General features: G+C 36.5%; 2 protein-coding genes across 4 annotated transcripts in view; one reads left to right on the top strand and one right to left on the bottom strand.

The window, feature by feature from the left end:
• The window catches only part of LOC127409881 (unconventional myosin-VI-like), a 490,797-nt gene that overhangs the window by 338,258 nt on the left and 137,523 nt on the right, over positions 1–15,016 (top strand). The gene's annotated exons all lie outside the window — the stretch shown is intronic.
• The window catches only part of LOC127409883 (sorting nexin-14), a 134,708-nt gene that overhangs the window by 90,298 nt on the left and 29,394 nt on the right, over positions 1–15,016 (bottom strand). For all 3 annotated transcript variants that reach the window (XM_051644823.1, XM_051644824.1, XM_051644825.1), the window contains exons 5-13: positions 10,541–10,619; positions 10,418–10,461; positions 10,229–10,316; positions 10,043–10,127; positions 8,086–8,242; positions 5,825–5,900; positions 5,078–5,122; positions 4,829–4,909; positions 1,977–2,091 (exon numbers count right to left, since the gene is read on the bottom strand). In XM_051644823.1, coding sequence (XP_051500783.1) covers positions 1,977–2,091; positions 4,829–4,909; positions 5,078–5,122; positions 5,825–5,900; positions 8,086–8,242; positions 10,043–10,127; positions 10,229–10,316; positions 10,418–10,461; positions 10,541–10,619 — 770 coding nt within the window. The remainder of the gene's footprint in view (positions 1–1,976; positions 2,092–4,828; positions 4,910–5,077; positions 5,123–5,824; positions 5,901–8,085; positions 8,243–10,042; positions 10,128–10,228; positions 10,317–10,417; positions 10,462–10,540; positions 10,620–15,016) is intronic.

The raw sequence follows: 15,016 nt of genomic DNA, 5'->3' as shown, positions 1-15,016 counted from the left end.
TGATGTCTTGCTGAAGAGGCAGTCATATGCTGATGTATTTGGTCCTTGTGACGTCACATGTTCCACAAATTACAAACAGGCCATTTCAACAGTCTGGTTTAAATATATGCTCTTTTTCTATTAAGGAGGAAGTTTTCAGTTCTGAAACTTACAGTATGTTTTTATAGTAAAATGACCTCAGTCAAAAGATCAATGAAAATGTTTTCCTCATGTCATGACCCCTTTAAAATCATGTTATTTCCTAGTGTGATTATTCAACTGCAAAAGCTGTGATTTAATTAGATAAATATATAGTTTGCATGTGCATTAAAGTGAATGTGAGCCAACACCGGCTGCTCATACCTTTTAGAGCTCCTTGTCTCATACACAGAAAACTCCATCATGAGCACTGTGCGCTTTGTTTGTAGCACATGAAAGCGAGCATAGCACTAATTCACTTTGCAGCACGAGGCACATACAGACTACATATTTACTTAATTAAATAGCAGCCATTTGCAGTTTAATAATCAAATTGGGTCATGTAGCGACCTGCTTTTTCAGAGGTGAGGAGCTACCGTCAAAAACACAGAAGGAGAAAGGGCTTCACTCCAGAATTAAAGCTTCCGCTAAAATAAAAGCTCAATTCAAAGCTGAAGTATGTAATTTCTGTGACACTAGCACCACTGAATGGAATTGCAAAAATAAACAATGTTTTCAGAACAGCTTTCCAAATACATCCCTCATCTGCTGTTGTTCAAACAGTCAGATAGTCCCTCCCCCAACTCACGCTACTGGTTAAGTAACGTTGTTGGGTGGGGTCTAATTGGGTCACTCAAAACAAACAGGAATTTTTATAGTGCCACAGAGACAGAGTGTTTACAGTTTTTGAGACAGTTAATCTATGAATGGCTTACTTATAGTTGTCTCTACATATTAAGCTGGGGTAGGAGAAATTATTTTAACACTGTAAAAGTTATAAGCTTTAAATGGAAAAAAGTATGACTACTATAAATATATCCCTACTGTATAGCTATAGATGAAATATTCACTGCAATACTACTACAACTACTACTAATTATAATAATGATAATAATAATAATAATAAATAAATAGTAATTGTATTATATTTAAGCAACATCTCAAAACTGTGACGCTCTGTTATGCAGCACTTTATTTGACAAAAATAACTTCAATGTTGTATTTTGGATTGCGCTGTGAGGTTCTGAATAAAAGCACTTTTTTGATAAAAATAATAAAATATTATGTTGAAAATTAATTGTTCTATTTTCATTTGATTTAAGTATTTATGTATTAATTTAGACACTATTTTGATGAAAAAAAAATTAAATAAACTGTTGATATGTAATTCAGAATTCAGAAAAGTAAAACAAAACAAAAACTACAGAAAAGAATGTATTAGTACTGAAATTGTGCTCACTCATTCTAAATAAAATAAAAAAATTGGTATCAGGACATCCCTATCATTTAAATTCAGCAATTTTGTGTACATCTTGTTTGCCATCATTAAAACTTAAAATTTTATGAAAACATATAGTTCTGACTCTAAATTCTGATTGGACAAGCGTTAAAAATTTGTAAAATAACTGTAAACGCATACCCGCAACGGCACATAACGGTAATAGCGTGCAGAGTTGCTACGTTGCTTGAAAACCACAAACAAGCTACAGTTCTGATAATTAACTATTTTACCTGGTAGAAATGTTTATTCTGCTAATTATCAATAATCAATTAAAGTGTTAATTAAACATTGGTTTCTTTTATCATACTGCTTTTGCGACCATATTATAACAGCTTACCATGGTTAAAGGGGTTTTACTCTGCTTCAACATCAGAAGAATAATTTTACCTTAATGACTATGTTATACTTGCACATACTTACAGTCTGGTAAGAGAAACACACACTTCTCCTTTCAGATTGGTGACATCATGCATTGATGTGTGTTGTGTACATTGTGAAATGCATGTGCTCTGCTCACCCACAGTCAGGCAGAACTGCAGCACATGTACAGCTCCTTCCTCCTTCAGAAAACTCATGAAGCGAAATAACAGATCCTGCTCTTCCCTGATCACCTTCAAATCCAACTTCAACACCTGAAACAACAACAAACAAAACACCTATGAGGAATTTGATAAATTATTAAAAATAAGTTTGATAAGTATTAAAAATAAGAAGTAACATATTAACTCAAATTAGCCATTCATGTCCCTTACCCTAAAATAAATTCAGTAATAAGGAATTTCCTACCATTTGAGCAATTTACTGTAGGCTTATGTTCAATGATATGGAAATAAAACAAACAATATATTGATTTCTCAAGACACTTTCTGTAATGTCTATAGTTCAATGCTTTACCCATTGGCCACAATAATGAAATGTCTTTGTATAGTCTTAATTTAGGGGATTTTCTTAATAAATATTTATTTATTAACTGAAATATATTTAAACATCATCCTCAAAACTCATATATTAAATTACCCTCGGTTGTTTATACTTCTGAAACTCTGGTACATTTTTGGGCTGCCGCCGGCAATTCTTCACACTCAAATTTAAAAGCTCACCATTCTCACACACTGTTGAGTAATTGCAAAAAATCTGTCTAATTTTTCAGAGAACCGACCAAATAAAAATACAAATAACAAAAGACTCCAATTACTTATAAATAATATTGTATGTGTTTCTTGTTCTGGCCCTAGCTATGACACAGTTTATTTTGTCTATACTGACTCCTAGTGGCCACTCTACAAATTCTACTACATTTATCAGTGTAGTAGCAATTTTTAGCCCTTTTACACCGACATGGTTCGGGTGTGGAAGATAGCACTTGACCACATTATATGACAGATGAAAATTCACCCAAGACGCATTGTGATCGGATCATGATCGGATCACTGAAACCACATTCGCAGGTGGTCGGTGATGGATTCTGAACACATCCAAAGAAGATGTAAATGCAAATGCATTTTCGTTATTCAGATACAACTACGTAAGCCTTTATCTGTTTATTCTGCCAAATGCATTTTTGTCACTCGAACAATGAACAATATCCAATGAATTATTCCATTGGTCTCTCTACTTTTACTCACATGAAACCAGGCTTCCATCTTGCGTTTCAGATAAGAAGTATATTTAGCACTTACAAAGCGCCGAATGCGATATGAATATCATTCCGTTTGCTTCGGCGACCCGAGATTTAGCTTTGGCGGCCACAAAAAAAAAAAAGCATTTGAATTATCCATCAATGTTTTAAAATTCGCTAAAAGACAGGGAATTTGCCGTTACTACAGCCTCTGATGATGTAATATGTAAGAAGCGTTTTCCATTTTGTGCGGATAACTTTGATCGGATCTGTATCCGATCACAGTGGAGACGCATTTGACTGCAAGGTGTAAATGCAATCCAGCGAAAGAATAACCAGATAATATCCAGATATGAAACGCATGTTAATACAAGGTGTAAATTGGGACATTGTGGAATTTAAAGGGGTCATGACGAGGAATCAAATTTTTCTTGATCCTTTGACATATGATGTCATTGTACTCTGAAAACATACTGTAAGTTTCAGAACTGAAAACTTCCTCCTTAAAAAAAATAGAGCATTTATTTAAACCTAGCTGCAAAAATGGCTCGTTTGGAATTCGTGACATCACAAGGACCATGTACATCTGCATATGCAATGCCATTTTTCATCATTGTACCATTAGCCCCACCACTGGTGCTCAATCAGTCACACAAGTGAAGAGGAGAGACGGGCCTGTCATGGGAGATTCATCCAAAGTGGACTTACACAGGACACCTTCATGTGCCTGTCTGGATTGAAATGTTTTTCTACATAAACATGCACTAGACGAACGGCTTTGACCATTCTCATACATCTCGTGCTTTTAAAAAATGCGGTGTCAAGTTATAACTCTAAAATGGAGACCCCCATTGTGTTTCATTCAGCTGCGCAGTCATGCTGTTATGCTGTTCTGAAGGCGTCTTGGACCGTTTTTGCACCCATCTGTGCTATTTTTAATTGTTGGCTTTTTGTAAACATGGACGTCTTTGATCGTATTGGTGCCTTTCCGGTCAACACCGGCGATGTGCGCCGCGTTTTAAGAGCGTACAAGCACAAGCTTTAAAAACTCATCTCATTCTGATGCTGATACTGACTGGGAGAATCACATGCAGTCCTGTGTATAAACAAACACGGAAGATGTGAGATGTGAAGACCAGCATCTCTGCTTTTGCCTGCTGAAGCACCCAACATCATGGATTGTATTACAGTCACAATATGATTCAAGCTTTGCAAAGGAACTGTTATTGAAGGATGGGGCAGTTAAAACACTATTGGACTGCAAATCTTTAAGTAAACAATTTTACATTTCATAATGTCATGACTGTATATTTAATGGTGAACAGTTTAATATTTTCAGATGAAATATGTTGGGTGTATGTTATGTGTTAACCCTGAAATGTAGTGTGGAGTTTGTTCATTTTCTTTGAATTGCGTTTCAAATATAGCTGTATTGGAAGGGCTGCACGATGTTAGCCAATCAGAACAGTGGGTGTTTACATTAAAGTCTTAAAGGTCCAGAGAGCTTAAAACTGAGTGTTTCAGACAGAGGGCCAGAGACAGGGAGGAAAAATATTATACATGATTTAATTATAACTGTTTTGGTGCAAAAAAAAAAAGCTGTATTAAAATTATAATTGGACCTCAGGGAAGATATTCAAATTATAAAAAAAAAAAAAAAAAAAGGAGTATGTCATGACCCCTTTTATGGGTTGCGAACGCTGCTTCATGTTGACTTGAGATGTTTGTAAAAGCTGTAGTGTTGCACTCACAGAGGTTTTCTTGTTGCGAGGGTCTGCAAACTTCTGCAGGAACGGCACCAGTGTAGACGGGGGGTCCATCAACTGCTCAGGCTAACAGCACAAATCACATGCAAATAAACATGTTTTAATAAATTGCACATGATTGCTTAGTCCCTGCATGATCTTCACATGATAGCAGTTTCTAACAGATATTGAATGTGATGAAACAGTCTGTTGGTTTATTTGGTTGGGTTGGATTGTATGATGTCAATAACTCACTGGAGTTTTATCAATAAAGATGAGCACCATGTGATTCACTGTGTCCTGCACAAAAACAATCAAGTTCATTATACAATTCCAAACAACAAGATCCACATACAGTCAAACAACATACTTTTTTTTTTTTTTTTTACTACATGTAGTGGCCCCAAGCAGTATTTTGACACTTACACCATACCTAAAAATGCATTACATATAAAATATAAAAGCAAGTGGCATCTGCATTCAAATGCTGCTAGAGTTTTTCTCAGAACTAACTTCACTTCTCTGAGCCATTTTTGCAATGACTTTTAATCGACTAGTGTCAAGGTGATTTTAGTGTATGAAGTCAGTTCCCCGCAAAGTAAACACGGGTGTAATGTAGTTCATAACTATGAACACATTCCACTAATGTTTGATTACCACAAAATGTCAATATGTTTTATCTTTATTTTCAACAGTATATTTGTTATTGTATCGTTTCAAACCTTCAAACTTCTTTTTGCAGAATGTTTGCTTGAAAAGTTTTTTTTTTTTTAAATAAATGCTACTTGGTTTGATATTTTGTTATATAATTCAAAGCCATTCATCCATTCATTAGGTGTGACTTAAGTGTTCAAACACTTCTTGAAATGCCGCTGTTGCTATATAAAAAAAGATGCACAGGTCAAACTATTTGGGGACTGGGGCTCATTTAATGCACAGCTGTAAGAACAAAGGAAAAGTACATCTGAGTTCATGTCGTCATGTAACATGTGTCCCACTCACAGGGTCGGCCATGAAGTCCATGATTGGGAGAAACACAGAACCTGTCATGACCTCTCGAATCAGCAGAGCCAAAGATCTGAGAATAAACCACAGAGTTTCAATAACTATAGAAGAAAACAGTAATCAAACTTGAAAACGACTTGAAATATTGATGTATTATGGCTAAATTCATCAATTGATCAGCCCTACACTTAAATCTAACCCTAACATTAGGGGTGAGTAAGTTTATGTCAAAGTATACATCAATATAGTTATTTTCACTGGAAATTTAACCCAAAAATTGTTTATAAAATGGCCAAGTAGTATTGCATATTGTTTGCAAACTGAGTGAATTGAATTAATCTCTTGTGATTATTTTCTGTTTTTATTTGGAACATTAGCACAAACCAAAAGATAAGATAGGAAGTCTGGCATAAATTTCACATTATGTAACACTTAAAATAAAAACTCAAAATAGTAAAACTAACTTAACTGATAGCTCTGACTTTGAATGAGTCACGTTTTAGGCCACTGTAAAATAGTCAATACACACACATAGTGATGTCAAAAGTTCTGGTACTTTGGTAAAAAGTCGATACTAAAATGAAAAAGATGTCACAATACCAGTGTTTATGCAGTACTGGCAGTATCGAGCACTGACTCAATTTGATACCCGCATGCTGTCTGACTGACCAAGACTGCTTTCAAATGCTTACACATGAATTTGACATATTTGGGGAAAAATAGCTGCGTTTCCACTATTGGGCCAAATTAGGGCGTGCTAGTGCGTGCCAGGGCCAGTTGTGTTCCCACTGTCACTTCTGGGGCTTCATCGTGACTCCTCTGGGCTTTCTAGGGGCCAATGGCCCACAGATCACCCCTGGGCCAAACAAGGCCAGCCGGGGATTGAGGCAGGTTCAATGTCAAAGGCAGAGTTTCGCTGAACTTCCAAGGTTGTATATCCAGCGCACAGGCGCAGGTTCGGGAAAAATTTTCTAGGCCAAACAAGGCCAGCCGGGGATTGAGGCAAGTTCAATGTCAAAGGCAGAGTTTCGCCGAACTTCCAAGGTTGTGTATCAAGAGCACAGGTTCGGGAAAACGTTTCTTTTTTTTTTTTATGCAAGCACAGTACAAATACATTAAAATGCCCAATGGCCAAAGTGGTGCCCAAAGAAATTATTTTCCATGGTTCTGTGAGTTTTCATAGACAGTGTGAGTTGTCAACGCTAACTTATCTTGCTGTTTACATTCGATATAAACTCGATATTCTAAATAACTAGATAACATGATACCTCTGCTTGAGCTTCCCTCTTGCTTGTGAAATGGGTGGTATGTGCAACGTTGGCACTGCAGAGGCATATTAAGGGCAGGTTTTTGGGTAACGCTGCAGAGTTATTGGCCCGATGGTGGGAAAGCAGATCGACTTCAGTCTTGCCGCTCGAGATCCTAGACTATTGGCCCAGGCTGGCCAGTTGATAGCCCTGGCTTGCACTGGCCCGATAGAGGAAAAGCGGCTAATGAATGCACACAATTATGCTTGTGAAAATCGTAATACGTCCTAGTGTGAATATCAAGCCGCAAAAGGATGCGATTTAATTATTTAAAAAATATATACAGTCTACAGGTGCTGTGAAGCTGCTAGTATGCTAAATAACTGCATTAAAGATGACAACACAAAGCACTTATTCACTGTGAAGTGCGTAGTGCATGCAGACTATGGTTATGTAATTAAATATATAATTACATAATCGCAGCATTTTGCACTTTAATAATCACACTGGGCCATTTTAACAACTTGACAACATTTTCTTTTTTTATGTTTACTTAATTGAAAAACACTTAAAGAAAATATGCAGTTGTATTAATTTATTATTTACATTGATATTTTACTTTTAGTATAATAGGCTAAAAAAAGCATGATCAACAGCATATTGTTGTGGTACTGAAATTAGTATTAAGAATGATACAAAAATTACTGGTATTGGTACAGACTACTGAAATTTTGGAATCGTGACAACCCTACACACACATCTTTGATCATACATCACACTGAATTCTATATTAATGCAGCAACAAAACTGTGCTTTGTATTTCACTCTTGTTGTTTTTGGCTGACTTTTAGGCAAATATAATTATACAGTGATATACAGTATAGCTACATGCCATAAAATAAGAGTGATGTAAGATGCTCTAGTCTCTACTATAAATGTTTTTTTTTTATTTATTTTTTTATTGCTTATGAAAAGAGTATGTACTGAAGTTAGTGTGTTATGTGCAGTCACCTGCAGTCTGTCGCTTTAGGAGGCATGACATACGGAAACAGCAGCTCTGTGAGTTTCCTCAAGTATTGCAGCTCATCTTTACGGCTGCGCAGAGCTACATGCAGATCTGCACCATACTCCACCAGTGCTGCCTGCTCAAGACCTTCTGCATCCTTCACTGTACACACACACAATAGTAACAAACACTACCTGAGTCAAAGGCTTGGAAACAAAACACTGTGGTGAACAATCGGACCAAATGACATTCCATGAATCAGTTTATGGCAGAGCCCCTCTCTAACTTCCAAGGCAAAGAAAAGTTGCTCCATTTTGATTGGATCGTAGCAGGACCAACACAAACAAATGCCAAGCACAGCCATCAGATAAGCTGATTGGACAACTACCAGATACTTCAGAAAGTAAGGCCCCGGACCTTCCAACACGTTGGAAAAGACTTCTCATTGGTTCATGAGTGGTTTCTTAGCAACATCTTTACACCCAAACTTTTATTCCTAACATGAACACCAACTGCAACACATCCACTCCATGTTTGTTCACAGAACTGTTTACGTAAATTGCAGTTGTTCAAGTAGCACAATAGTTCACAAAAACTGAACTATGGTGGTATAAATTAATGCATGCATAATATTTAATCTTTTAATATCATGTTTGGTCTCTATATCTTCAGATAAATGTCAAGAATATTTTTGAAGAGGTTTGGAAAAGGAACAATGCATAGATGAGATTTTAAAGACATTGTTATAACTATGTACTTTAAAATATGCAAATGTTCCACACAGAGAAGGGAGTGTGAGCCACACTGTATAGGCCCCCTCCAATCTCAGCAGCCAATCATAACCCTGAAACAAGAAGTGCCAAACTGAAATCTCCTCATCAGGAACGTATAAAAGTATCCTCTGGATGACCACACCTTTGTTCTGAGTTCCCGGCAGTTCGAGTTTAGGAGCAGAATAATAATCAACATCCCGAGTCCCTATCCAGAGGGTCATTAACAGGATACACTTCTAAAACAACTTTGTCCTGAGTACCCGTCCAGAGGGTTGTTAACAGGATACACTTCTATAACACTTCTCCATTCTGGTCTCACTCCATGAGAGAGAGGATAACAGATCATCTAAGCAGTAGGAGATTGACCAAGTACCAAGTCTCACTACAAGAGACTGTTGCAACGGCAAGTTCGGAATCCCTATACCAGGGAGATTACTACAGCGACAAGGTTTATTTCTGGTGAGCAAACCTATTGCATCTCTTCCATTTGGTGCATCTGCATGTTCCAGATAAAGAAACCTGCGCCGACCTAAGGGCTGTATATCTGCGTGTTCCAGATTACAAGAACCCTCTTGGTGCTTTCAGGAGATCAGCATTCCTCAGCTCCTTCGTGTCCAAGGCTGTTGAAACAGAATCCAGCTCCTTCCCCACTGTAACGTTACCCTGAGCCCCAGTGGAAGACGTTGCCATCACCAAACTCATCAATCAATCAAGGAGAACGTAAATATCACTACTAAACCTCTTTCCAAAGCCCCTGGCATTAGTGTATACTATCAATTTGTGATTTTCTAATGTTCTTTAGATTACATAACCTGTGTTTCAAATGTCAAGCAAATAAACCGAGTTATTTGTTCAAACAGAAATAAGGTTTTCACCTTATTAATTAACAGAGAAACAGCAATGTATAATTCCATAAGATAACAGTCAAACTTTGCCATTGCTACATCCAATTCAACCACCTGCATCTTTCCATTGGGTGAACTTTGTCATTCTTTTTTAACATGATATCTATTACCTGTATATCTATTATAATTTCAAACCTAACCAACTTTTTTTGAGAAATGTTTTGCTTGAAAGTGTGCTTGTGCTATCTTTCTTTAAAATAAATGACACTTGCTTTGATATTTTATCAAAATATCCAAAATACTCTTCGCTGGGCTGTTTTTCATGTTGGCATGACAATACGCACCTTTCTGCTGTGCTTTAGCAATGAACTCAATGTGCTTCATAGCAGCTTTCAGCATTTTACCCATCACAAGTGAAGGAACATCCACCTACAGAGACACTTTTCAATGAGTATGCCACTTTAGTATAAATCTATAGAAACACTAATATTTGTACATGCATTATGCTGTGAGTATTACTGTAAAATAACCTTTTGTGCTCTGTGAACCAGAACTGCAGCAAAGAAACGAATCGTCTGTCTCAATTCATTCACACACGCCTCATCATCTGTAATATCTCTGATCACAAAACAAAAACCCATAAAATATATAAGACTGAAGGTGAATATATGGCTTACATTTTTAGCAACTTAAGCACTGAAAGCAGACTAGTGTCATACCTGTACCACGGATACACAAAGTTCTCTAGAACTAACTCCAAAACCTGAAGATCAGTCAAGAGAAGCATTAAGTGTGATTTATGCATTTAATCCTTTTACTTGTAGATGGAAATATAGCTGTACCTCTGAAATACTGGCATCCACTTTGGACGGCACTTTTAGGTCCAGCCATGGCTGATAGTTCTCTAGGAGAAGTGTAGGTCTGTCCAATAAACACAAATATTTTGAATGGAGTCAAGTCATGTCATTTTTATTTGTATAGCGCCTTTCACAACACACATCGTTTCAAAGCAGCTTTACAGAAAATCATGCATTAACAGAAAATGAAACTATAATATCTATAATGTCTTAGAGTCATCATTGTGTTCATGTACTTATTATTCAATCAAAAAAGTTTTATCTCTAATAGTAGTAGGTCACACAAAATCATGCAATATACAGTGCATTCAGAAAGTATTCAGACCCCTAAATTTTTTTTCTTCACATTTTGTTATGTTGCAGCCTTATGCTAAAATGCTTTACATTTTTTTTTTTCACATAAATCTACACTCCATACCCCATAATGACAAAGCAAAAAACAGATTTAATATTTTTTTTTTATTTGATCCCCTTTTTCTCCCCAATTTGGAATGCCCAATTCACAATACTTAGTAGGTCCTCGTGGTGGTGTGGTTAATCACCTCAATCCGGGTGGCGGTGGACAAGTCTCAGTTGCCTCCGCTTCGACAGTCAATCCGCGCATCTTATCACGTGGCTCGCTGTGCATGACACCGCGGAGACTCACAGCATGTGGAGGCTCATGCTACTCTCCGCGATCCAAGCACAACTTACCACGTGCCCCACTGAGAGCGAGAACCACTAATCGTGACCACGAGGAGTTTATCCCATGTGACTCTAGCTGGAGTCATTTAGCACACCCTGGATTTGAACTCGCGACTCCAGGGGTGGTAGTCAGTGTCAATACTCACTGAGCTACCCATGCCACAAAAAAAAAAAAAAAAACAGATTTTTGATAAATTTATTAAAAAGAAAAAACTGAAATATCACATTGACCTAAGTATTCAGACCCTTTGCTATGACACTTGAAATTTAGCTCAGGTGCATCCCATTTTTCTAGATCATCTTTGAGATGTTTCATCACTTTGACTGGAGACCACCTGTGGCAAATTCAATTGATTGGACATGATTTGGAAAGGTACACACCTCTCTATACAAGGTCTCACTGCTGAAAATGCATATCAGAGCAAACCATACCATGAGGTCAAAGGAACTGCCTGCTGAGCTCAGAGACAGGATTGTGTCGAGGCACAGATCTAGGGAAGGCTACAAAACATTTTGGCTGCATTGGAGGTTCCTATGAGCACAGTGGCCTCCATAATTCTTAAATGGAAGAAGTTTAAAACAACCAGGACTCTTCCTAGAAACTGAGCAATCGGGAGATCATGTGTGGAGATGGGAGAAACTTGCAGAAGGACAACCATCACTGCAACACTCCACCGATCTGGGATTTATGGCAGAGCGGCCAGACAGAAGCCTCTCCTCACTCTCAGACTGTGAGAAACAAGATTCTCTGGACTGATGAAACGAAGATTGAACTGTTTGGCCTCAATTCCAAATATCATGTCTGGAGGAAACCAGGCACCGCTCATCACCTGCGCAATACCATCCCAACGGTGAAGCATGGTGGTGTTAGCATCATGCTGTGGGGGTGTTTTTCAGCGGCAGGGACTGGGGGACTGGTCAGAGTTAAAGGAAAGCTGAACGCAGCAAAATACAGAGATATCCTTAATGAAAACCTGCTCCAGAGCGCTCAGGACCTCAGACTGGCCCGAAGGTTCACCTTCCAACAGGACAGTGACCCTAAGCACACAGCCAAGACAATGTACGTGTGGCTTAGGGACAACTCTGTGAATATCCTTGAGTGGCCCAGCCAGAGCCCAGACTTGAACCCAATCGAACATCTCTGGAGAGACCTGAAAATGGCTGTCCACCGACAGCCCCCATACAACCTGAAAGAGCATGAGAGGATCTGCAGGGAAGAATGGCAGAAAAGCTTGTCGCATCATAACAAAAAAGACTTGAGGCTGTAATTGCTGCCAAAGGTGATTCAACTAAGTACTGAGTTAAGGGTCTGAATACTTATGTCAATGTGATATTTTAGTATTTTCTTTTTAATAAATTTGCAAAGTTATCACAAATTTTGTTTTTGCTTTGTCATTATGGGGTATGGAGTGTTGAAAAAAATACATAATTTAAAGCATTTTAGATGATGCCACTCTTGATAAACGCGGACCAAACTGGGTTTGTTAGAAACAGGTAAACCCCTGATAATATACAGAGAGCCCTTCGTATTATTGATTATATTAACAAAAGGAAAAGCAGTGCAATCCTTCTCAGCCTAGATGCTGAGAAGGCTTTTAATTCTGTTGGTTGGGAATTTCTTTATCAAGTTATGGGTAGATTTGGGTTCAGTAGAGGATTTGTACAATGCATAAAGACATTATATTCATCTCCAACAGCTATGATAGAAACGGTAGTCTTTCTAATTCAATAGTTTTACAACGAGGATGTAGACAGGGCTGTCCCATTAGCCCGACTCTCTTTAATCTCTTTATTGAACCCTTGGCACAAACAATTAGTCAGGAGATTGGTTTAGAGGGGATAATTATAGGGGGTGTAGAATACAAAGTCTGTTTGTACGCAGATGATGTACTGGTGACACAACAAAATCCAGGCTCAGGAGTAACTTTGTTGATGGGCATCTTAAAGATGTATGGGAGCTACTCTGGATATGCACTCAATATTCATAAGACTCAAGCCTTGACACTAAATTATGTTCCTACCCAATAACAGGTAAATAAGTATAATTTTAATTGGAATTCACCATATATTCAGTATCTTGGGATATATTTACCAAAGAATATGTCCTCTTTGTATACTCTTACCAACCGAATGGTAAGGTAATATATATATATATATATATATATATATATATATATATATATATATATATATATATATATATATATATATATATATATACACACACACACACACATACACACACACATATATATATATACATATACACACTACGGTTCAAAAGTTTAGGGTCACTTATTCATTCTTTAATTATTATTAATTTTTTTTTTTTCACATTTTAGAATAATAGTAAAGTCATCACAACTATGGAATAATAGAAATCGAAATATGGGAATTCTGTTGTGACTAAAAAAATCCAAAATAATCAAAACTATGTTATATTTTAGCATCTTCAAAGTGGCCACACTTTGCCTAGATTTTGTAGAAATGTACTCTTGGCATTTTCTCAACCAACTTCTTGAGGTATCACCCTGGGATGCTTTTTAAACAGTATCGAAAGAGTTCCCATCTATATGCTGGGCACTTAGTGGCTGCTTTTCTTAATTATTTGATCCAAGTCATCCATTTAAAAAAAAAAAAAAAAATTTAATAAAAGCTTAGTTTTGTAATGAAATAAATTCATATGTTGGTACAATTATATTTTTGTTTACAAAACTAATTTCAAACATTTAAACATACGCCTTCAGATCAAATTATTTTTAAGATCATGAGAAACATTTCAGGCAAGTGACCCCAAACTTTTAAACGGTAGTGTATATATACACATTATATATATATATATATATATATATATATATATATATATATATATATATATATATATATATATATATATATATATATATATTAAAATTAGTAAAATAAGTGTTTATTGCATATTTGTCTACCAGTGCAAAACTAAGTTGGCATAAAACTGTTAATGAAGCTTTTTTCCGCTCATTTTGCTTTTTACTTAGCATCGTTTCATCTATTTTTTATGCACTTTTTTAACAGAATGTTTTTTTTTGTTTGTTTTTTTTTATTTTATTTTTTTGTTGCAATAATAACAATGTTCTGTTTAGTTTGTAATGTATTAGTTGCGCCATCTTGTGGACTTATATATTTGATTTACAAATTTGGCCCTGGCCCAAATGGCACCCTCAGCCCTTGTGGTCTTCCTCTGAGTGCAGACTTTGATGTGGTAATAGAGTACAGACCGATGGGGCACTAGTCAGCAAGTCCATGAGGGGGCATGAATGGTAAAAGTGTGCATTTGGGACAGACTTCAAGACTTCAATCAGATGACGTATTTTTTACATTATGTTTTTATTTACATGCAGTTTTACAAATTATTATTTTAAAAAGTCATGGCATTGATAGATAAGGTAAAGGAACACACTTTAACTATTGAATATTTGTTTGTATTAAATAATTTCAAGCAACACACTGACAATAAAGCATTACATAATAAAGAACCTCTGAAAAACAAAGTGCACATATGACTACAGCAAAAAAAAAAAAAAAAAAAAAAAAAAAAAAAAAAACAGTTTTATATCTTTAGAGAACAAATAAACATTATTCAGACACATGGATGGTTATAGCTTAGAACACAGTAAAATGTATAGAAAGAACATACCACCATATATTCACAAAAATAGTTATAAAATACACACAGCCACACTTCTGCAGGTATAAATAGCACTGTCAGACCGAATGTTGCTATATCAATAAATATAA

This window comes from Myxocyprinus asiaticus, chromosome 19 (assembly GCF_019703515.2).
Source record: "Myxocyprinus asiaticus isolate MX2 ecotype Aquarium Trade chromosome 19, UBuf_Myxa_2, whole genome shotgun sequence".
Taxonomy (NCBI): Eukaryota; Metazoa; Chordata; class Actinopteri; order Cypriniformes; family Catostomidae; genus Myxocyprinus; species Myxocyprinus asiaticus.
The sequence above is the reverse complement of the archived record's forward strand: the minus strand, read 5'-3'. Positions and strand labels throughout refer to the sequence as shown.